Here is a 22369-nt window from a genome sequence, read left to right on the forward strand (position 1 = left end):
TATAACATTTATTTCTTATTTTTACTCATAGAACATGCTGGTGCAGTTTGATCGTTTAATCCTGGGACATCCTGTCTAATGGGGACATATTACAATGATTTTTCATTTTTAAGGGGAAAAAATAATTTTCTGTGTTATTAGTGTAAGAGTAAGGAAACTTTTTTTAAAGTCGTGCATAATTTATGCTTTATTTATATTATGAGAAACATATGCTATAATTAACAATAATATGTTTATTTTAAATTTCTATGTGTAATTATTGGCATAACAAGGTAGGGATTAGGGTAGTGCCCTCCTCCCCCAAATGTAGTCCCCCTCTCACTGTTCTGTAATTTTCAGATTTAAAAATTGTAGGTACTAAGGCTCTAAAATTTAGAAATATTAACACTTAATACTGCTACAGAGCTAATGGACCTGACCTACCGCAGAAGAGAATCTCAGTTACGCCAATGTGTATAATGACAAGGTAAATTGTTTCCTATCATAGAGGAAATGAAGAGGTTATCTCATTCACCAGCATCAATGAAAGAATTTTTGTGGTGCTATTGAGAAACTGCAGATAATATTACGCGCAGCGTTGATTATGTCACTGACAATGAAACATTTGCTTAAAACAATGTTCCTAAAGTGTCGAACATCAAGTGTTATTAAGTATTTTTAAATTGTACAAAATTGAAATGTTTACAAGGTCCGAAGTAATTCGTGTATTTATAAGAAATTATTGTCTTATATTTACAAAAAAGAAAGAAAGAAAAACATACAAATTGTTATTATAATAAGTTGATTCATTTCGTGAGATATTCTGAGTTCGAAAATGAGGTGTTTCATTTACTTTGAAATATATTACAAGTGGTTAATTTTATAAATATTTTAGCCATTAGCGTAAGTAGGTAGGGGCTAGGGTGAGCCTGGTTTGACCACTCCTGAAAAATGTAGACCTTCACCATTATAAAATTCCAAAATTTTAGATCTTAAAAGTTTCAAAATTCCAAAATTTCAGATTTTTCCAAATTTCTAAGGGATTGGATTTACTCCAGAGGATAATCCAAGTTATGCTAATAAACCTTAATAAACTATTTAGCAGAATATTCCGAAAAATTCTACAAAAGGGATTTTCATTTCCATTTGAAAAAACAAAGTTAATCTTAAAGTTTTCGAAGATTACCTACAAAAAATTACAGCTGCCATGTTACGATTACCTTGATACTATACAATTGCACATATATGTACTTATATATACCTAATTCCTGTGAATAAACTTTTTCTTAACTCTACAAATAACAAAGATAACTTGTAAGATAACTAATCGTAAGTTAGATGACTCACTCTGTGAACAATAAAATATCGAATATAATTAATTTGATCTCTTGATCTGGTTTGATTGGCAAACGCATCAAATCTTTATTTAGTATGAATTATATTCACACAGAAGAAGTTTATGCATTTATAACATATTATATCGTATGAAAAATATGTAAATTACATAGTTGCATTGACTAGGTGAGTCTGGTCCTCCTTAACCCTTTCGGCTTTGCTGGTGGCAATTGCCACCTTCGTATTTAGAGCTTTGGTGCAGTCGTACTAGTGGAAACTCGGTAAAATTTTGTAGGAGAGCAAATATTATTTTATATTTTATTGCAGAAAAATTTCGTTTTGATTATAAGTATTAAAAAATTCAAGGTTGAAAAATGCAGGCTAGATCCTTTTTTACTATAAAAAATTATTGAACCGAAATGTAATATCCAATAAAACTAAATTACATTTTTATATTGCTTTTCTATTACATGGAATTGTGAAATAAAACGGCGACAAAAATAAGGAACCATCAGAATTAATGTCCACTTCAAACAAAAATTCTAAGTACATCAATTTATAGTATTTATGTAAAAATGAAAAATCTGTAAAATGTTTGAATTTAGATAATAGAAATAATTCATAAAAATAAAAAATTTTTATATAGATCCACAATTCATTTATGTTGTTGCGTTCATCCTTGAGCGTCGATATCCGGCTACATTACACGTACTCTGTACGTTAGCCGTTAGCGTTAGAGCAACGGTAGCAACATATCATCAGATGCGCTAACATCCTAGCGAAAGGGCTTTGCAATCTTATTCTTCATCCGTAGACAGGATAACCTGAGCAGAGTGGATGTAAGATACAGTTCCAATCTGAAAATGTATTGCACAAATATACGATGTTAACAACGTTGCCGTATAGACGATGCTGGAATAGTTAGCAAGTGGATATCCGTGACAAGAGAGAGTAGATCTACTAAGGAAAGATCTATCGTTACAGTTAATCGATGAACTATTGCATTCTGTTAAATATTCATATCCCCGAGTTTACTGATATATGATTTTAGGCGTAGGTAATAGGTCACAAGATATTTAATATTAAAGTTTGTTTTAGGGAGCTTGGTGTAGAGTATAGAGTAATAGATGCTACTCTTTCAGCATATATTATAATACATTTAATATTGTTCAATATTACACATAATACAGTAATCATTATTATTATCAATTATTTTAATTTATATATACGATAACATATTTCAATACATATTATAGTTGTTTAATACAATAGAATGGCATTTAATTATTCAAACGTCTAATATTTAAATAACACACTAAAATATCTGCTATTCGATACGTTGCTTTAAAAAGGTTCAAAAGATTGGTTAAAAAGATTGTTATTTCATGCCAGTTGGAGTTTCTAATTTATAATAAAATAATTGAACATTTATGTTGTCAATCTAGATCTCTAAACTTAAAAATTAATTATTTATCTATACCAGTTATTTTGTAATATATGTTGCATTATACAAAAATTATAAATTTTTCAAAGTGCTTTAAAAATTGGTAGCAATGTGCAAACTTAATTTTTACAAATCTTTTAATTTTACATCAATGCGCATTTTGCAAACCGTACTATCAGCGCCGCTTAACAGTGAACGCTAAAACTAATGAAGGTGAAAATATTCTATACATATACATATGTATGTATTTCTTCATTACCTATGAAAATTATTCATTTTCTATTGTAATTAGAGATATTTTACAAAATATTTGAATATTTGATGATAACTTATTTATTCAATAATTTATTTCTTTCGTTAATAAGGAGAAAAAGGAATGATAAGCCGGTAACGTAACATATTTAAAATGGTGTAAAATGTCATATCCGATAGCTTCTACAAAAGACTTTTTATTTTATACTCAATGCAGATACATACATAAACAAGTTATTACAATAGCCATACATCATACATGTATTGTTAATTTAAATTCATCGTTACGACGGGGTTCTTCGGGCCCCGAAGCGGATGTCGATTGGCAGTTTCAACGGGACTTGCGTCCCCGGTGAATTTTTGGCATCAGCCACGAATAGGTGGCTACACGCTTATGGCGTTTATTATTCATCGTTCCTCTCGGCTACGCCACACAATGACGCGATAACTTAACTAACAGGTTCGAAAATCTTGTTATGTACACACACGGGTTCGCTCTGCTACCCTGCACGTCACTTCATGACACGTCGATGACTTTTAGGCAGCTTCTGGAACCTCCGTAGTTCGGTCCGGTCTACGGGACCGTCCTTTCTTTCGGTAATGGTACGGTATGCGTCTGTGCGGATTTCTTGTTCTTCCTGGAGAACCCTGCCTCGGGTATTGATAATCAGGATAGCGTGGCTGAGGTGCATACCGGATGTTGTCTAGTGTCTCCTTCTGTCCGTTCGACGTGAATGGTTTCAACTGACTACCGTCCTCGTTGACGCGACGACGAATACAGACTGCACAGCGACTGACTCGTGACGTATGGTCGTTCTTCAAGGTCTGCGGCAGAGGCTTACGGAACATTTCGTGGTCCTTGATGGTGGCCAGCCAGTAGGATGTGGCAGTGGAAAAGTAGTTGCAGGTACCAAGACTTCGACACTCTATGAACGGTCTAGCACGGAATTCTTCGAGACATGATCCGGGGGAGATCAATGATTGACCTCCACCACCTGCACCTGCGTCTCTGTGCTGTAAATTTTGTTGAATTTAGTCTCTCGAAGGCGATATTAAATTTCAACAAGAAAATCATAAATCATTTTCCATTATAAAAATTATGAATATCAAACCCCTCTCATCAAATAATAGAAGAAGATGTTTCTAATAATAATTGAGGAATTTACCATGAGGAAACTATATCCGATCCAGAGTTCCTCCCAACCACCCGGGCACTGTGGTATCGACATGGTTTGACTGTGGACCGCGATTGCGCGAGTCGGTGCCTCGCAAACAGAACATCTGGAAATGTATCTGCCGATTTCCGGTGCCGGTATCGGCGTCATAGACATAGGCATAGGTTCAGTTGTACTTAACCAGTAACTGTAATCATCACGATTCGCGTAATCGCATACGTTGTTGATGTTACAGAACATGAAAGGCATGGTGGAGAACTTCCTCACGCAACTTCCGGGCGCACCTTGAATGAAAACAGATCGTATATTAAAAATACATTTTATAGATTTTCAAAACTCTAATTTTTAAGTTTCAAATTTTTAAGATGTAAAACAATTACTCTAATATAAAATATTTGTTTCTATTAGTCCGGTGATAAGCTAACAGAATAACAAATTAATTAAGAAATAACATTTTGAATTTTCTACTAGTTTGAAATACTCGATTTTTTTTTCTTACCAAGATCTTGCGCGTATGGTTTTCCATTGCCCATTATGTGCAACAAAGAGAAACCATCCCATAGTTTCACGGTGTTTGATGGACAGAGTGGTATCATTTCGGATTGTGAATGTCGAGCAAAATGGAAACCTCTGTTTCGTGGTCCTGGTGCTGGAGGTGCTGGAGCTCCTGGGATTCCAGGGTATCCTGAAAAATTACCATTTACGATTTCAGTTTTGCAAAATACCAGGTAATATAAATCAGGTGTGAATAATAATATGTTCAAGAATTATTAATTTTTATAAGATTATTATTCACTTTTTTCTTTTTTCATATTGAAGTTATTTTTGTATTCATATTTTTCTTACCCGGGGGTCCTTGACGTCCAACGGCACCACGAGGACCAGAATAACCAGCAGGACCTTCTTTGCCCTCTGGTCCTGGAAGTCCTAGTGCTCCAATCATTCCAGGTTCTCCTGCTCTTCCAGGCAGTCCATCTAGGCCTGGTTCACCCATCATTCCTTGCAGCCCAGGGAAACCTATATTAACAGTCATTTAAACAATATTTTTAACTGTTATTAAACAAAATGATCTTCGAAAATATTTTACTGTTTATTATTGACAATACCTGGTAATCCTTCAGGTCCTGTGTCTCCAGGTAGTCCTTTCCTTGGGAAAGGTGAGAATGGATTGTTACCTCGATTTCCTTTTGGTCCCTATCAAGTAATTTTTATAAAGAATATAGTAGAAATTTACATATAGTAGTGAAGTATGTTTGGAGTATTTACTCTGTGTCACATAATTCCTAATTCAATAATTTTTAGAAAAGGATTGACTCGAATAAGTTTAGGATCTTTAAAAATCGCATATGCTATCATCGAATAAAATGTACAATATTAATTGTAACAACTAACCTTTGGACCTGGAGAACCTATCATTCCAGATACACCAGGTTCGCCCTCATCCCCGCGTTCTCCTTTATGTCCAGGCAGTCCTGCAAATCCAGGAAGACCCGTGTCGCCCCTTTCTCCCTTTGATCCTATTCCACCATTGAATCCAGGCAGTCCCGGTTCACCCTGTTGTCCTTTAATAGAGATTCCAGGAAGTCCAGGTTCTCCCTGAGAACCCTTTGGTCCTGGTGGTCCCGGTGGACTCGGTAATCCTTGTAATCCTGGAGCCCCAGGGAAACCAGCGAATCCTTTTGGACCTAAATATCAATGTATATGAATTTTTTGTTAGAAATTTTGTTGAAACTATAGTATTGTTGATGAAGAAATAAAAATACAATATTATTGTTTTTATATATTAAAATATAACTAAAATATATATTATAGCAAAAAAAAGAAATACTATTTGAAAGGAACTAGTAACCTTGATCTCCCAGAATTCCTTTGGGGCCACGAATGGTTAGACCAATCTCTCCACGAATTCCTTTAGGGCCATTGGGTCCATATTGTCCTGGAGCACCTTTTTGTCCTGGAATTCCAGGAGTACCCGGTATTCCATCCAATCCAGGTCGTCCAGCTTCTCCTCGTTCAGCAAAATCACCAGGTGCTCCTGAAAAAAATATGTTATATTGCATAAAGTAAAATATTTCCTTTATTATTGTTTTATTCAGCTGTTATTATTACTGGATTACAATAAATGCTTTAGTGAGTTTAGATTATTTTTACCTGGAAAACCAGGAGGTCCTTGGTCACCAGGAAGTCCTGGGAATCCTGGCACACCTGGGAATCCATCTGGTCCATAGAATCCCTCATTACCTTTTTCACCCTGGAAGTATTTTACATCGTTATATTACAAAATTAAACTGATATAATTACTTACATTCTTATCATATTTGTAGTCGTAGTAAAAGAAATCTTATATATGAGTATTGGTGCTACAGATATTTTCAAATTAATCATGAAACTATTGAATGAAGTTTTAAAGTTTGCAAAAGTGGTATTGTATTCTGGATTTATAGTTTAAAATATAATAAAATCATGATGATTTGAAGATAGTAAAATAATTCTCTTTAACGAACACTTGAAAAATTAAGATTTAATGTTTCTTCAGTGTACCTTACGACCAGGTAATCCTATGTAGCCTTGATCACCCCGTTGTCCTTTTACTCCAGGTAGACCTTCGAGACCAGGATTTCCAAAATCACCTTTCTCTGCTTCAGCATATGATGGCAGACCATGATCACCTGTCTGTCCCTTTGGTCCTGGTGTACCCATCAAACCAGGTAATCCTCGAGGACCTTGATCTCCAGGCATTCCTGAATAAATTCATACATTAATCTCATTAGTATTTCAATATTTTTATTATTATGAATATTAATTTTTTTTAAAAATGCAATAGACACTGATGAAAAATTAAACATTATTTCATAAAATATTAACTATCTACATGAAATGTTTAATATACAATATGAAAGATGTTTCGTAATTGTAAATTGTATTCAAATAGATTTAATTATTGCGTCGCCAACATTAATTCGATAAGCGTTTGCAAAGCTTACCTGGTAGACCCATTTGACCAGGATCACCATCCAATCCTCGTCTACCTTTAGGACCATTGAAACCAGGCGGACCCATTGGACCTCGTTCACCTTTTCCACCATATCTACCATGGATACCAGGGGTTCCTGCTCTTCCTTTGAATCCCCAGTCTCCTCTTGGTCCTTTCAAACCATCAGGACCCATATCACCACTTTCTCCCTACATAATAGTAAATAAGATTTGTTAAAAATAAAAATATTATCTCACGAGATTGTTAATGGTTTCAGTATAATAGTGAAAGTGATTCAGTATTAATATCAGTGAATACACACTTTTGGTCCAGGCACTCCATTGAATCCATCGTAACCAGGTTCACCTATCAATCCTGGTAAGCCATCGAATCCATCAGTTGCCAGACCAGGTTCACCAGGCAGTCCAGGTCGTCCATCAACGCCAGGGAATCCAGGCGCACCGATTTTTCCCATGAAACCGGGTTCACCTCTATCACCTTGTGGTCCGCTGAACGAATTTTCACCTGGAAGTCCGTCCAAACCATCTGGGCCAGCATCTCCGGAGGCACCCTTAAAGCCAGGTGGTCCAAGACCTCCCGGAACACCTTGCACACCGATCTTTCCTTGTTCCCCTTTAAAACCTGGTAGCCCCGCGACTCCGTCCAACCCGGGCCAACCCCGAGGACCAGGTTCACCGATTTCACCAACGTCACCCTCTTCGCCAGGAGGACCTGGCATACCAGGCGTTCCGTCTCTTCCCAAATAACCCATGGGACCAATGTCACCATCGTCACCCCGACGCCCTATGAATCCAACTTCACCTTTAAGACCCTTCATTCCATCAAATCCAGGTGGTCCATCGGGTCCTTGAAAAGAAATTATTTTTTTTAAGGTAATGCTTCTTCGACAAACTGCTTAATCAGAATGTAATTATTAGAAAGTAATCATACCTGGAATGCCGGCTTCTCCCATTCTTCCAGGCATTCCAGGTTGGCCAGCTAATCCAGGGAAGCCTCGAGGTCCTTGCACACTGTCACCTCGTTGACCTTTAGCACCCTATAGATTGATTTCATTCGTTGAATCTCTACATTGATTTTTATTGTTCTTTAATATAAGTAAAAATTGCTTTACCTGTAGTCCTGGCTGACCTTCTAAGCCAGGGGCACCTTTGCCACCTTTCACACCCTTCGGTCCGTCTATTCCAGATCTACCTTGGAAACCCTGTGGTCCAGGACTACCAATGTCTCCCTTTTCACCAGCCAAACCCATTAATCCGTAATTACCGTACGTTTGATTCGTACCCGGGTCACCGCGGTTACCCTTGTTGCCTATGCGACCCTAAAATAGTAGATAAAAAGTTAAATAGATATTAATCAATGATACTAATCAATGGTTATTATTTTTGTGGTAGTTATTGCTTGTATATTTACCGAAAAACCAACAGGTCCTTGTGGTCCCGGTGTACCCGATGGACCACGGGGACCTTGTTCTCCCGGCATTCCGGGGTATCCTTTCAAACCCATAGGACCTTGAGGTGATATACCAGGGGATCCAGGAATTCCAGGTAATCCAGGGAATCCTTCGTCACCTGACCATCCTTGAGCTCCTTTAGCACCGTCCTCTCCTACAAGGAACAAATTCTGTATTGATCACTTTGATACTGCTTCGCCATTTTATTATAAAATTGTATTAAAACGAATTTATCTTCTAAATAAATAATTATTCATTTCTTTTATTTCTCACCTGGAGCACCTCGTTCTCCTTTGTATCCCCTGTCTCCTTTCAGATTAATAGCGTATTGCGAGGATTGTCCACGTTCTCCTTTTGCACCTTTATCACCTTCTGCACCTTTAAGACCAGGACTACCTGGAAGACCTGGTTCTCCACGCAAAAATTCGATTGGTGTCAAAGCGTCGTCACCTTTCGGACCGGGAATACCATCTGAACCTGGAAAACCATTACGCCCCGAAAATCCTGGAGGACCATGGTCACCCTAAAATAAAGGCAGGCCTCTTATTTTATAAATTTTCATGAATGGAAACGGTATGTTGTCTTAATGCTTCAGATTTTATTTTTCATATTTGTAAAAACATTATCTTATTATTTGTGAACGTGATTTAGACTTCCATTTTTTACATTATTTTGGCGTTCATAACACTGAACTTTATTAAAATATTATTACCTTCTCTCCTTTAGGTCCTGGGGGTCCTGTGTCACCGCGAGAGCCAGGTTCACCTCGTGGACCTCCAGATCCTTCGATACCCGGCAATCCTTTTTCACCGAAGTCACCAGGCTCTCCGATCAAGACACCATCTGGTAGAATTAATTTTCCCTTCTCTCCTTTTGGTCCCTGAGGTCCAGCGATACCTGGTCTTCCGCTGTCGCCTTCTAATCCTCCTGGACCGGAAATACCCGGTTTGCCTTGAGTTCCTTTAAATCCACGGGGACCTGGCAATCCTGGAAATCCCGGTGTTCCAGGATACCCGTTCAGTCCTGCATCACCGCTTTCACCTTTTGGACCAGGTAATCCTATTCAACAAATATTAATTATTGTATGATAGTAATCTAGAAACTTCATGAATACATATACGTGACAGAATAAGTGAATAATATGTTCAATTTTGTAGGAACAGGTAACACACTAGTACAAAAATACGGTATAGAACTGAACATACTAGAATTCGCATACGAGCACAAGTGGCACAGCTTTTGCTCGAGGTTAATGCGAGGTTAATTAATGTGAGGATAAAGACTCAAAACATAGGGTTTGAACATTGTGATTGAAGAAGTGATATTATTAATGATTGCTGCAAGATTGTTAAAAAGTAGTTTACTCTAATGTAATATTTTACGTATTTTATTTAATGCATTTTTACTAATATATTAATGTATGACTCAAGTATATAAGATATAGGTCAATGTACAAAATGTTTATTATTTATAACATTGTTGGTTCGAATAAATTGTTATTATGTATGTTAATTAGAACAAATTGCAAATAAACCATCTACAAATATCAATAATAATTTTGCGATTAAGTTCAATAACATTCGCACGTAAGAAAACGACGATTTTTCCTGACCCCCTCCATTCCTCGCAAGAGGACTTTAAGGCAACACGGAGAACATCCTCATTGGTCTCGTGGATGTCGAAGCGATAAGACGTATCCATAGCGTCGTGTTAATGAAGGTAAGCGAAACTTTTATTTATTCTATTATTACTATTAGCGAAACTTTTATTTATTCTATTATTACTATTATTGTCATTATTCTTGTTTATTATCTATTCATTAATAATAATAAATTCATCTTATAAACGAATTGTGAAAGGATAACCTAATTAATAATCATTGTTACATTGTATGTTTTGTATTCGATAATATTTTTGTATACCTAATATTGTAGCAGTAATTGTTTAATAGTAATTATGTCAACATTCTCCTTTTAATTTAATTGTTATAAGCGTGTAATTGTAATTTGTGTCAGATTGAATTTGAATGATTGAAAGGGTATAGCAGGATAAGATGGTCAAAAGTGCCCTTGAGCCGAATTTGCTTCGCAATGCACCATTCGATAGCATATCCCAAAAAACCATGGTACACCAAGTTTCAACCCTGTACCTCAACCGGGAGGGTAGTTACAGGGTAAGAAAGAAAAAGTAGTTTTTGCTATATTTTCCCTATTTAATGGCATTCAAAAAATCTGAAAAAATTCTAGAATATTCTAGCCATGTTTCTTTATGATTGTGAATTTTCTCAGATTTTTCGGTTGCAAATCCTAGGCGTGAAAAATCAAAAACGCAAAAAAAAGTCGAAAAATAGAGATTTCGGGTAGAAGCTTTCGAGACACTAGATTTTTACTTTTACAGTAGTTAGATATTAGCATGACTGGTGTCCTCAATTTTTTTCAGATTTTTCATTCTGGTGCGTCAAACCGAAAAAAATCAAAAACCGATATTTTCGACATATTTCGTGCGATAACATGAGAAATACTTTCAATTTCTACATTTCCTTTACACACTTAGTGCATTATGTGATTTCGAACATTTTTGCACTGGATGCAGTAAAATCTGAATGGAGAGAGTGAAGTTATTATAAATAATTGAAAATTACGCACCTTATCCTCTAAAATATTAGAAAGTTTTTTAACGTTGCCGATGGATAAGTCGGTAAGGTGTCCGACTATGGAACCGCTGGAAACTTTTTTGTCACGAGTTCGCGCCCCATGAATGTACAATTATATTTTTTGTCATAAAACAATTTTTTTTTAAATTATTAATCACATAAGAATACACAATAATCATTTAATAACGTATGAAAATAATTTTGAAATATTTTATTATTAAGTATTGATTTTTTTCGGTTTGACGCACCAGAATGAAAAATCTGAAAAAAATTGAGGACACCAGTCATGCTAATATCTAACTACTGTAAAAGTAAAAATCTAGTGTCTCGAAAGCTTCTACCCGAAATCTCTATTTTTCGACTTTTTTTTGCGTTTTTGATTTTTCACGCCTAGGATTTGCAACCGAAAAAACTGAGAAAATTCACAATCATAAAGAAACATGGCTAGAATATTCTAGAATTTTTTCAGATTTTTTGAATGCCATTAAATAGGGAAAATATGGCAAAAACTACTTTTTCTTTCTTACCCTGTAACTACCCTCCCGGTTGAGGTACAGGGTTGAAACTTGGTGTACCATGGTTTTTTGGGATATGCTATTGAATGGTGCATTGCAAAGCAAATTCGGCTCAAGGGCACTTTTGACCATCTTATCCTGCTATACCCTTTGCATATTTGAAGGGCGCGATGCGATGCGAACGACGCTATACGTAGAACGCCCTGACAGTTTATGCTAGTTATCTACGGAATTTTACTGGAAGTCGGTAACATTTTGATTTATCAATAATGGGTAATGTTCATTATTATTTTATTATGGAAATATTGTTAATTATTGTAAGTATCATATTATTCACTTTGAGATGGAAAGAGAAAAGATTAAATGAAAGTTTTGTTCATTTTTGTTGATATAAATATAAATATTTCTTTGTTTAATAACTATTTCCCATTTTAGTTTGGATTTTTTAAAAATATTTCAAATAAATTAGAGTTTATGTTGCAATCTTTCTCTAGGATAATTTAATTATTTCATTGATTATATATTTGATCATATGAAATAATTTGGTTTTGTAATATCATTTTAACTACATTTTATACAATTTTCAGTGTAAGTTTAAATTAACTTAATTAAATACGTAATCTAAATTTTATTTTATTTAAGCATGACTAACAAGCCTTGATTTCTGAACAGAAACTATAATCTGAAAAGTTATAAATTAGAATTGGTTTCCAATATGTTTAATATTCTTTATTATTCTTTAATATGTTTACAACTTTAACAATGAAAATCTTTTGCATTAATTAAATATCTATTATATTTATTGTATTTGAATTAACATTCATTGGAATAATTGTTCTCAATTATTCGAAATATTTCATTACCGTATTACTATATGATATATCATGTATACGAATAATACTCAATTTTAAATAATAATCTTTATTGAAACTATTTCGTAGCATTCTGTTTTTGTTCCCAATGGATGCAGTATTTCCTTAATAAACACTCGACAATAAGAAAATCTCGAAATAAAAACATGTGTTTATATTTCTCAACGCTCGTCCCCCTCGTCTGCTAATTAAATTTTTCTTCCAGGAAGTTTCGTGGCTGCGCGCAATGCGGTCTTTAGATTCAGTGTTTATGTGTATAATTTTCAAGATAAAGTGGTCTCGAGAGTAGTGTTGCGTTCGATTAGTCAACGTGAAAACAGACTCACTTCTGCTACATATGTATTATGAATTATTTCCAAAGTGCACGTGGCTCTGCTTAATTTTTCTGACTGCAAGCATAAAGCTAGCATTTGTTCGTCGACTAATTATTATTCATGAATTGTATTCACAGTTTATTTTTTATTTTTTTATTTTTGAAATCATTGGTATTAGAGCCAGTGCAACACTGAAAAGAATCATATTGGACGATTCTCCACGAGGAAAGACTGTAAGTATCTTATTATTTTATTTTAAATTAATCCCAAAATACAATAATTTACAATTTTAATAATTAACAATTCAAATTTTCTTAAATTGTTTAAAAATTTATCAATTGTAACTTTGCATACAACTTTGCTGGAATCGACGTTTCAAATTGTTGAAAAATAGTTAATAATGAAGAATGGATATAAAATGAATTCAAATATTTTCAATTTTTTCCCAGATTTTTGTCACAACCTTCTGAATTTGTTGGATCCTGCCTGATGACTTCGCTAATGACTTCCGTTGAATTTTCTTTTGGGGTCATAGTCCCTTACCAGACTTTCGTAGTAGTGTGATCTCACTTATTCTACAATCGGTGAGTCGCATGCTTTATGGTGCCTCTGATACCCCAATCAAATATACGTAGCTTTTGACGAGTACAGTAAAAGCTGGATATATGCAACAAACATTGGGACCCAGACGTTGCATATATCCAGTCGAGGTGTCTAATCTCGGGTTACACGCGACGAGCAGCCAAGCGTGAACGTAGAAAAGGACAGACAGTGGTGAAAAGAGAGAGGTCCGATGATCAAAGGAAAGAGCCGAAACGTATCGGTGTGACTAATACTAATTCAACTATAAAACTTTTTTATTTTTGACTTTTTTTTTACTGAAACTTTTACTAACGCATTGGTGAAATTTTTCGGATTAAAATGATACCAAACACGATACAGTTTGAATTATAATTACTTGCTAAAATTGATGTTAAAAGTTGGCGAAAAGTAAAGGAGGATTGGAAATGAAAACCGGTTGCGGTGTCGGCTCGGATTTCAAACGTTGCATATATCCAGCCGAGGTGTCGATTCTGGACATTTAATGTTTCATATATCCAGCCGAGGTGTCGATTCAGGACATTTAATGTTGCATATATCCAGTCGAGGTGTCGATTCTGCGTCCGTACACATCGTTTGTATTCAGCCGCGATACCTATTCTACGTTCGTACACAACATGCGACGTGTTGCATGTTGCATGTGGCGTGTTTGATGCATCTTTAGTGTACGGCCTGCCTTATGTTTGGTATCATTTTAATCAGAAAAATCTCACAAATGCGTTAGTAAAAGTTTCATTAAGAAAAAGTTAAAAATAAAAAAGTTTTATCGTTGAATTAGTATTAGTCACACCGATATAACGGTTCGGAATGTATTACACGGCTTCCTCGTCGAGCGTCTCAGTTCGCTTAGGAGGATCCCCCCAAGTGGAGGGGATAGCGATGTTGCATATATCCAGCTTTTACTGTATAGTAACTGCGGGTATACCTGTTATACTCCTGAGTAGTAACATTTTCATCTGTGGCTTATTTCTTAGTTCAGGCTAGGTTTTCTTGCATTTCGCGTTTATTATCTTCAAATTGATATGTAGGAAACATAGGAAGAAAATTTTCTTAAATGTTTCTACAAGGAACCTTTAATATTTTTAAGTAGACAGGATATGTATGCGATTGCACATTACTATGAATTTTTCCATTAGGAATTTTGCAAATTCTCATAAAAGAACCTATTTCAAAGTAGTTAAAATGCTTCTATTTATTTCACATATACCGGAAAGATTTCTCAAAAATTCTTTTTTTGTTATTCGTATGCATAACAGTCAAAGGGTTAGACGTTTTGCAAACTTGCATCAAAAGGATCTTGAAAGAATAATCTTGAATGAAATTAGAAATTTGCACGAAAAGGGGGTGGATGGGAACGCAGTTAGGGCGGGTCTTCAGGCACAGCAACCTCCTCTTGGGGGAACTCGGGCAATCGATATTATTTGATCTGTATAGTTATTAATTGCATCGTCGACAGGATACAGCAGATAGTACAAGCAAATTGGCTGTGTATATTCTTATCGGTTTTGTGGTAAATTTGGCTTGTTAAAATCAAAAGAATATTTTAATTATACTCGTCTCGGAGAATAGTTTGAATTTATGTTTTACTAACACAACACATTGGTAAAGCTTTAAAAGATGGAAGAGATTTTAACAAACATGTGTGTAGTCATTTTCAAAATGACTATTTTCTTTCTAGTCATTTTCAAAATACGTTTGCAATTTTTTTATTTTACGTATGTAATTTTTATATTTGCCTGTTATTCTGTATAACTAACAATAAGGCTCATTTCCACAATTGATGGCCTCTTTCCACAAATGAGATCCCTCACCATTAAAAAATTTTAAGATTCAAAAATTTCAGAATTTCAAAAGCTTCAAATACCAAAATTTCCAAATTTCAGATTTCCTACATTTCAGAATTCCAAAATTCCAAAATTCTGAGACTGTAAAATTCTAATCAAAATATCAATTTTTCAGAATTCCCAAATTCCAGGATATCAACATTTTAGTATTTTTAAATTTCAATATCACAGAATTCCAAAATTTCAAATTCTAAAAATTTCTAAGGGGCCCCAGAAGAAATTCCAAGTACGCCAATGTTTATTTATAACAGTTTTCGAATTTTTGGTTTAAAAAATATATTTTCTGTATTAATAGTTTGAATATTTTGGCGAGAATATTAGTAGTTTGAATATTAGTGACATACTGAGGTAGAATTTTTAACAGAAATTATTTATGAAATTCAAATTTTGAAACAGTAATAAATTATTGTATTTGGAGTAGTTTGTTTTTGTTCAATGAAACTGTACTGTGAAGCTGTTAACGTTATGATTATTATTACACAGGATATGAGATATAAATAATGGATTTTACACATTTCAGTATGTATGAATATCCACATGTAACAATTTCACAAGGAGAGTTGATTTTTAAACGCAGTATTGTAGAACTGTACGATAAAATATTTTTATGATATTTCGTTGGTCCTTATAATACTTTATTTTAGAATTAAAGGGAATTAATGCTTTGAACGATGAATATTTTCAATTTAACGTAGAAAAATACCTGATGGGACTTAATGACAAAAGTAAATTATCAAACGAGATTAATGTTCGATAATGTTATAACTTCGTTGCAAATTGAGGATATGTACAGCAATAACTGATTTATTTAAGAACTATCATTATGTTATTAGTCACGCCAGTAAGCTGATATCGTCTCGACAGTAGTAATTCAAGCGAAATAATTTAACAATATTAAGTTATAGATTTTGAAAGTAGGGTTCACAGAGTGTAAGTTTTAAATATTACATTTTTAGTATTGACAGATTTAAAATAATTGTGTCTCATTTAATTACTCAATTAAAATGTTCCTGATGATTTTTTGTCACATTATTTATTTATATTTATAATGGAGGAATATTGATTTAAATTTTTAATTGCAAAATTCTACTTGAATAATATTTTCCCTTCCATGTTTAATTTTCTTGTAATTATAATAATTGATTTGCTAAAGATTTCACAATGCAAACTGAAAATTTATCGTTGTCGCTTTAATTACTACACTGAGCATTTTTTATCTATTTCTGCTACAATTTGAATAATTTATTGATAGAACTTACCTGGTGAACAAATGCCGCAATCGTCACCCCGGATACCTTTTGGGCCAAAGACACCAAATTCACCAGGCCTTCCATCGCGTCCAGGGATACCTGGTGTTCCTGGTAAACCACGCTCGCCTGGTGGACCACGAATTCTGATTCCTTTTCCGGGGAAACCTTTTGGACCTGATTAATCAAAACGTTAAATTGTTATTAAATCAACAGATTGCAACAAATGATTTAACTGAAATAATGATAGAATGTGATTGTTACCTTGTAGACCAGGATCACCGCGATCTCCAAGTGATCCAGAAATTCCAGGATATCCAGGTTTACCGTCAATACCTGGCGGTCCAATGATCGTTATTCCAGGATATCCTTTTGGTCCAAAAGGTCCAGGTAAACCCGGTAAACCGGGAGGACCATGAGAACCCATTACTCCGGGAAGACCTAAGAAAGTTCAATACAACATTTTATGAATCGATTCGACGAATTCTCGGTATTTCCGTTTAGTGAATTCTGTGAGTTATTCAATAATGCATACCATCGTCTCCTGGCTCTCCTTTGACGGAAGATCCTTTTAATCCTGGCGAGCCGGGAGGACCTGAAGGTCCCGGGGGACCAGGTGGCCCGATGTAACCTACTTTTCCAGGTAAACCAGGCGTTCCTGGTTCTCCTGGTTTACCAGGTGGTCCTGAATAATACAAATAATGTTTGTTAAAATTTTATTTACATTCTGATATACATATTGCGAGAAGAAAAAATGACCGTATTCATTTTGAGGTTTATCTATAATACAAAGTCTTGAGTTTTAGAAAATTCTATTTTACAGAAATGAAGTTTCGGTTTTCGAGAAAGATATGATCTCAACAATATTTATGAATTCGTGAATTCTTGAACATTGATATTAATTATTCTAAGTATCTTTAATTTTGGAAAGCCTTTTCCTTTAGATTTAATTTTTTTCAAGAGGTTTGTTTAGTAGATTACAATTGAGAAACGTGCATACGAAGTATGGTTGATAAATATCCTAAACTGTTTCTCATTTTGTTTAGATGAATATTAATAAAACACGAACCTAAGTCCCCTTGAATTCCAATATTTCCTTGAATTATTTCGTCCAGTTCTGGTATATATTTTCCAGGCTCTCCAGCAGCTCCTTGTTTACCCGGTGGTCCAGGATTTCCTGGCTCTCCTGATTCACCCTAGATTTTCATAAAATACAATAAATAGATATTTTTTAAGCTTGTACTATGCAAAAGTTTCCATCATATTTAAGGCAATCTTCTATATTAATATTTTTAATCAAAATATTTTGATTACAAAAAAGCTGTGACATTGCAATAAAAGAAGTCTTTATACAATCGTCAATGAATTTGTTAATAATAATTATTATTGTTGAAAAGTCATTTGTAAAACTTAATTGTTCCTACGTTTTGCGAATATTTCAGCTCTTACTTTGTGCTGATTAAGCAAGAAAAATGTTCAATGATTTTAAAGTAAATTAGAAAAATATAATTATGACCATAGATATGGTTTGTTATGTTCTACTTTATAATAACATAATAATAAAATATAATACGTTACAAATTTTGATAGAATATCCAATACTGCTAGAAACTTTTGTGTTTGTAAAATAGTCGAGTAGTAATTTTGAATTTCTTAGAAAACGATGAAAACCATAATACTTACATCAGTTCCGTCGACTCCAGGATTACCAGCATAACCTGGAGCCCCTTTATCTCCTTTTTCTCCTGCGGGTCCTGGCGGACCCTCTGCACCCTGTTTACCTCTCGGACCGTCGTCACCTTGTTCTCCTTTCATACCTTTGATGCCGGGAAAGCCTGGCCGACCCTGCGTGAATATATCACATAAACCATGAATACGATAATCCGTAAGGATTATCATTCAATTTTCAAACTTCCGTATTTTTATGCTCGCTTTTGCTTCGCCGAAAGACTTCCTCTTTATATTTTAAATTATTTTAACGGTGTATTTTCATGACGTGAATTAGCATAGAAATTTTATTAATGAAAATTCATTGATCATTTTTGAATTAGGTTTGCAATATTCTAGCAATATAATAAATAAATAATTATTGCATTCATAGCTTTTCATGGAATTTTACATTTTTAGTTTCGAATTCCTTTTTATTTTTAACAAAAGATTACTAATAGAATTATATTTTTTGACAGATTTGATTTACAAACGCTGCAAAATTACTAATTTTTTAATTGTAAATAGTAAATAAACGGAAGGTGAAGGATAATGGTGTAAAATGATAAATATCAGAGCCACACATTTATGACACTAGATGAAGTTTGAAAGGCACAAAAAGCTCATTGTTTTACTTTTTTCTTCTTCTAAGGAGTTAGTTCGAATAGGTAGTTAGTAAATTTCGCGTTGATACTTACTAGAGGACCCTTAGCACCCATCTCTCCCTTTCGGCCACGATCTCCATAATCTCCTCGCATCCCTTTGTTACCCCTAACACCTTTCACCGGTGTGGATTTCGTCGTTTTCCTGAATTTACCGTCGCTCGATGGCCCAGCTTCTCCCCTGTCACCTTGTTCACCTGATTGACCTTGCACACCGAACACTGTTTCACCGGGTTCACCTTGCATGCCTGGTAATCCGGGGGCACCAGTATAACCCTACAAAATCATCACTTTTTATTAATTTGTTCGTTGTAGAATGTTAATTATTTCCCTATTTACTTGTTACTCTTATTCATATTTTTTTAGTGTTTTCACCGTTCTATGGACATCACTGAATACGTACTATAATTATATTTTTTAAATTACAATTTTCAATGTTTGCATTATTTAATACAAATTGCTGTTGTACAAATGTATCTCTTTTTGTTCCGATATTTCATAAAAATTGTTCATTACCGAGATTAAGTTTTTTATAGATCATTTATCGATCAGCAAAAACTACATATTTCACTAAATAAACATTTTAAATGGTCAGTCTTTCTGTTAATACGTTAAATTACTTATGTCGTTGAATATTCTTTACTAAGGTAAAATATTTACTTTAACAATCTGAATTTTGGTTATACCATATAAACAGTTTCAAGCATCGTCTGCTAAGCATTTTGAAATAAAATTGAATACGACGGTCTATCGTCCAAGATACAGCATCTTACGCGACGAAGGATGAAAATTCTATCCAATTTCTCATCTTTTATAGGATAAAGTAAAAGGGATACACGTGTACCGGCGGATTTTCAAACGGACCAAAGCAACGAACTCGAGAGATCTCGAGTTTCTCTTGGAGGCTTCCGATCGCTCGCGGTGAAATCTTCTCCCAAGAGAAGACGACAGCTTGTGCTATCAGTGACTGTCGTGTCAGCAGATAGTAGCTCTAAGATCGCGACGCTTCAGATTTCAGCAGATCCTGGTCCGTTTCGTATTTAAAGATTAACACGTGGCATCTTTGCTCCATTTGATCGTCCAGTCTCATCCGGTTTTTTTGCTTTCCACTTTTTTTTCTTACAATCAGACGTTCTTGAATTTTTTTGTAATATTTCTCTTTTTATAGAAAATATTTTCTATTTGATCCATCCTTTAAGATTTAAAGATATCTATGAATAATTAATTTTTAAATTTAAACTTTCAATTTGCTATCAGTATAATATCAGGTGTACAAATTTTAATCCTCGAATGATGGACCTTGGAGAGAGCCACAATTTTAACATTAGAACTACCAAACCAATCAAAATGACTGGTTCCAAGTTTTTTATTTTAAATTATAAATTTTACCGAGCTATTTTTGTTTAAATGTATGTTGACTATTGTCGAGATAAAGAATGGATGCACATATCAAATTATGTTTCATCCTTTACTTATTTAATTTTCTACATTATTTTAAACTTAAAAATAAGTGTGCATCAAACGTCGATAGTTCTAGTGTCAGTTTAACTTTGTATTTCGTATTATTTTCATTTTTTTAATTTTACATTGTTCCTTTAAAAATTGTTCTTTCATTCTATGAAACATTTTGGTCCAAAAATTATAGGCCCAGGGTTCGCTGTTCAAGTATTAATTCTTTCTTTTTTTTTTGCAATTGAAGATTTATTTTAAAAATATCATGGTAACTGCAATTATTAAAGTAATTTTTATTGTTACCATATTCCCACGCCACTTTTCAAATACCCAGAAGCGCGGGAAAATATTCAAATTTAAAATGGTAATTAAGAAAGCGCCATAGTCGAGGCACCAAATTAATTTGTACACCTGATAGTAATCCTATTCAGTTTTTAATTTTTTTTCCCTTTGTAAATTGATTGATTCATTGTTTGTTTTAACGAAGGACCAGTTGTTTTGCATTAAAAATATTGATGAAAAGTGTATGTAGTCATTTTTATGAAACAAATTAATATGTTGCAAACATGCTACATGTTATTCTACCAAGCTTTTACGTCAGGAAATCGTGTTAATCATTTTATATCACAAAATTGATTATTTGATATTGAATAATTAACCTAACCTTTAATCCTTTACGTATAAATAAAAAATACTTATCACGATATAAATATCAAAATAAAAAGAAAATGGTCAAATATAAAGGTACCGGAAATAAAGTTATACGCGGTATCAAAAATGAACACGTTATCGGCGAAAGAGCCAGGATCTACAGTGTTCCATCAGCAATCTATTTCGCGAAGTGCTGTTCGCCGCTCGGAGCCGATTTTTATCTCAGCGAAAAAAGGCGAGGAGGCGAGGAATGGACAAAAGATGGTTACATGATCGTTTCGCGGCAATTTTTACGAAGACCGTGTAAGGGGATTCCACCGCGAGCAGCTTATCGCGCGATATCGCGACCCGTGCATTCTTTTAAATTCTTCTGAACCTCTTCTGGTTCGCAGTCTTTCCGGCGTGTCCGTTAAATATTGCCGAGGAACACTTAGCCAACCAGACGATATTTCATGCGAGCAGGTGGCGTCTTGCAAAAAGGAACGAGACACGCTTAACCACCACCGGGCCCTTCTTTCTCTCTCTTTCTTTATCTCGTCCCTTTCTTCTCCGACTCGCCGCGTACCTTGGCGAACGAATGGCACGACCTAAACGCTCGTAAGAGGTTCACGAACCCTTCCGGTTGGCCCGATCGCTCGTTACGGTACCTGAAGCGAGATACCAACCAATGAATCGTGATCCTTTACTCACCATGTCGCCGGTTTCTCCTGGATAACCCATTTCACCGGGAATCCCGTATGGTCCTGGGTAACCCTAAACAGAAATTTCACTATTTAACACGGCTGTGGTGGAAGCATAGTTTCAGAATAACTGAGATATTGTTGGTATTCTTCTGTGGACTTCTTCCTGTGAAAGCAAAAGTTACTTTTATAAGGGGTTAGACCATTCTAGAATTTTGTAAAATTGACATTTTTTTTTTGTTTAAAAGGTGCCTTAATGTCTTAAAAATGATATGGCAAAGGATTATGGGTGAGAAAAATCTCTAAGTACTCGAATTTCGAATTCTGGCGCAGCCCCATTTTACTCGAAACTGCATTTTTCAAACTGGCCGGACCCATAAATCAAACAGATCATCACGAAACGATTTGAAAATTTAACATATATTCAAAACTAAATTCTCTACCGAACTACATACGATTTTTTCATTATATTGCATAGTTCTTTTGTTATAAATAATTTTCTGGCGATTTCTTCTCGAAATTTTACATTTTCTCTTAAAACA

General features: G+C 34.6%; 1 protein-coding gene and 1 long non-coding RNA gene across 2 annotated transcripts in view; one reads left to right on the forward strand and one right to left on the reverse strand.

The window, feature by feature from the left end:
• Positions 1-3190: 3190 nt before the first annotated feature.
• Positions 3191-22369, reverse strand: part of LOC117609045 (uncharacterized) — an 85741-nt gene continuing 66562 nt past the window's right edge. The window contains exons 5-27 of the mRNA XM_034334884.2: positions 21838-21900; positions 19081-19320; positions 18359-18520; positions 17745-17871; positions 17211-17360; positions 16940-17116; positions 16688-16852; positions 9343-9689; positions 8904-9153; positions 8591-8784; positions 8292-8498; positions 8111-8216; positions 7482-8026; positions 7170-7368; positions 6727-6926; positions 6337-6436; positions 6035-6220; positions 5578-5870; positions 5292-5379; positions 5032-5202; positions 4685-4870; positions 4177-4469; positions 3191-4024 (exon numbers count right to left, since the gene is read on the reverse strand). Coding sequence (XP_034190775.2) covers positions 3548-4024; positions 4177-4469; positions 4685-4870; positions 5032-5202; positions 5292-5379; positions 5578-5870; positions 6035-6220; positions 6337-6436; positions 6727-6926; positions 7170-7368; positions 7482-8026; positions 8111-8216; positions 8292-8498; positions 8591-8784; positions 8904-9153; positions 9343-9689; positions 16688-16852; positions 16940-17116; positions 17211-17360; positions 17745-17871; positions 18359-18520; positions 19081-19320; positions 21838-21900 — 4926 coding nt within the window. The 3' untranslated portion in view covers positions 3191-3547. The remainder of the gene's footprint in view (positions 4025-4176; positions 4470-4684; positions 4871-5031; positions 5203-5291; positions 5380-5577; positions 5871-6034; positions 6221-6336; positions 6437-6726; positions 6927-7169; positions 7369-7481; positions 8027-8110; positions 8217-8291; positions 8499-8590; positions 8785-8903; positions 9154-9342; positions 9690-16687; positions 16853-16939; positions 17117-17210; positions 17361-17744; positions 17872-18358; positions 18521-19080; positions 19321-21837; positions 21901-22369) is intronic.
• LOC117609053 (uncharacterized) overlaps positions 12663-22369 on the forward strand; it is a 29595-nt gene continuing 19888 nt past the window's right edge. The window contains exons 1-2 of the long non-coding RNA XR_004582493.2: positions 12663-13217; positions 13434-13568. This is a non-coding gene — a long non-coding RNA (uncharacterized LOC117609053). The remainder of the gene's footprint in view (positions 13218-13433; positions 13569-22369) is intronic.

Source organism: Osmia lignaria, chromosome 14 (genome assembly GCF_051020975.1).
Source record: "Osmia lignaria lignaria isolate PbOS001 chromosome 14, iyOsmLign1, whole genome shotgun sequence".
NCBI lineage: Eukaryota > Metazoa > Arthropoda > Insecta > Hymenoptera > Megachilidae > Osmia > Osmia lignaria.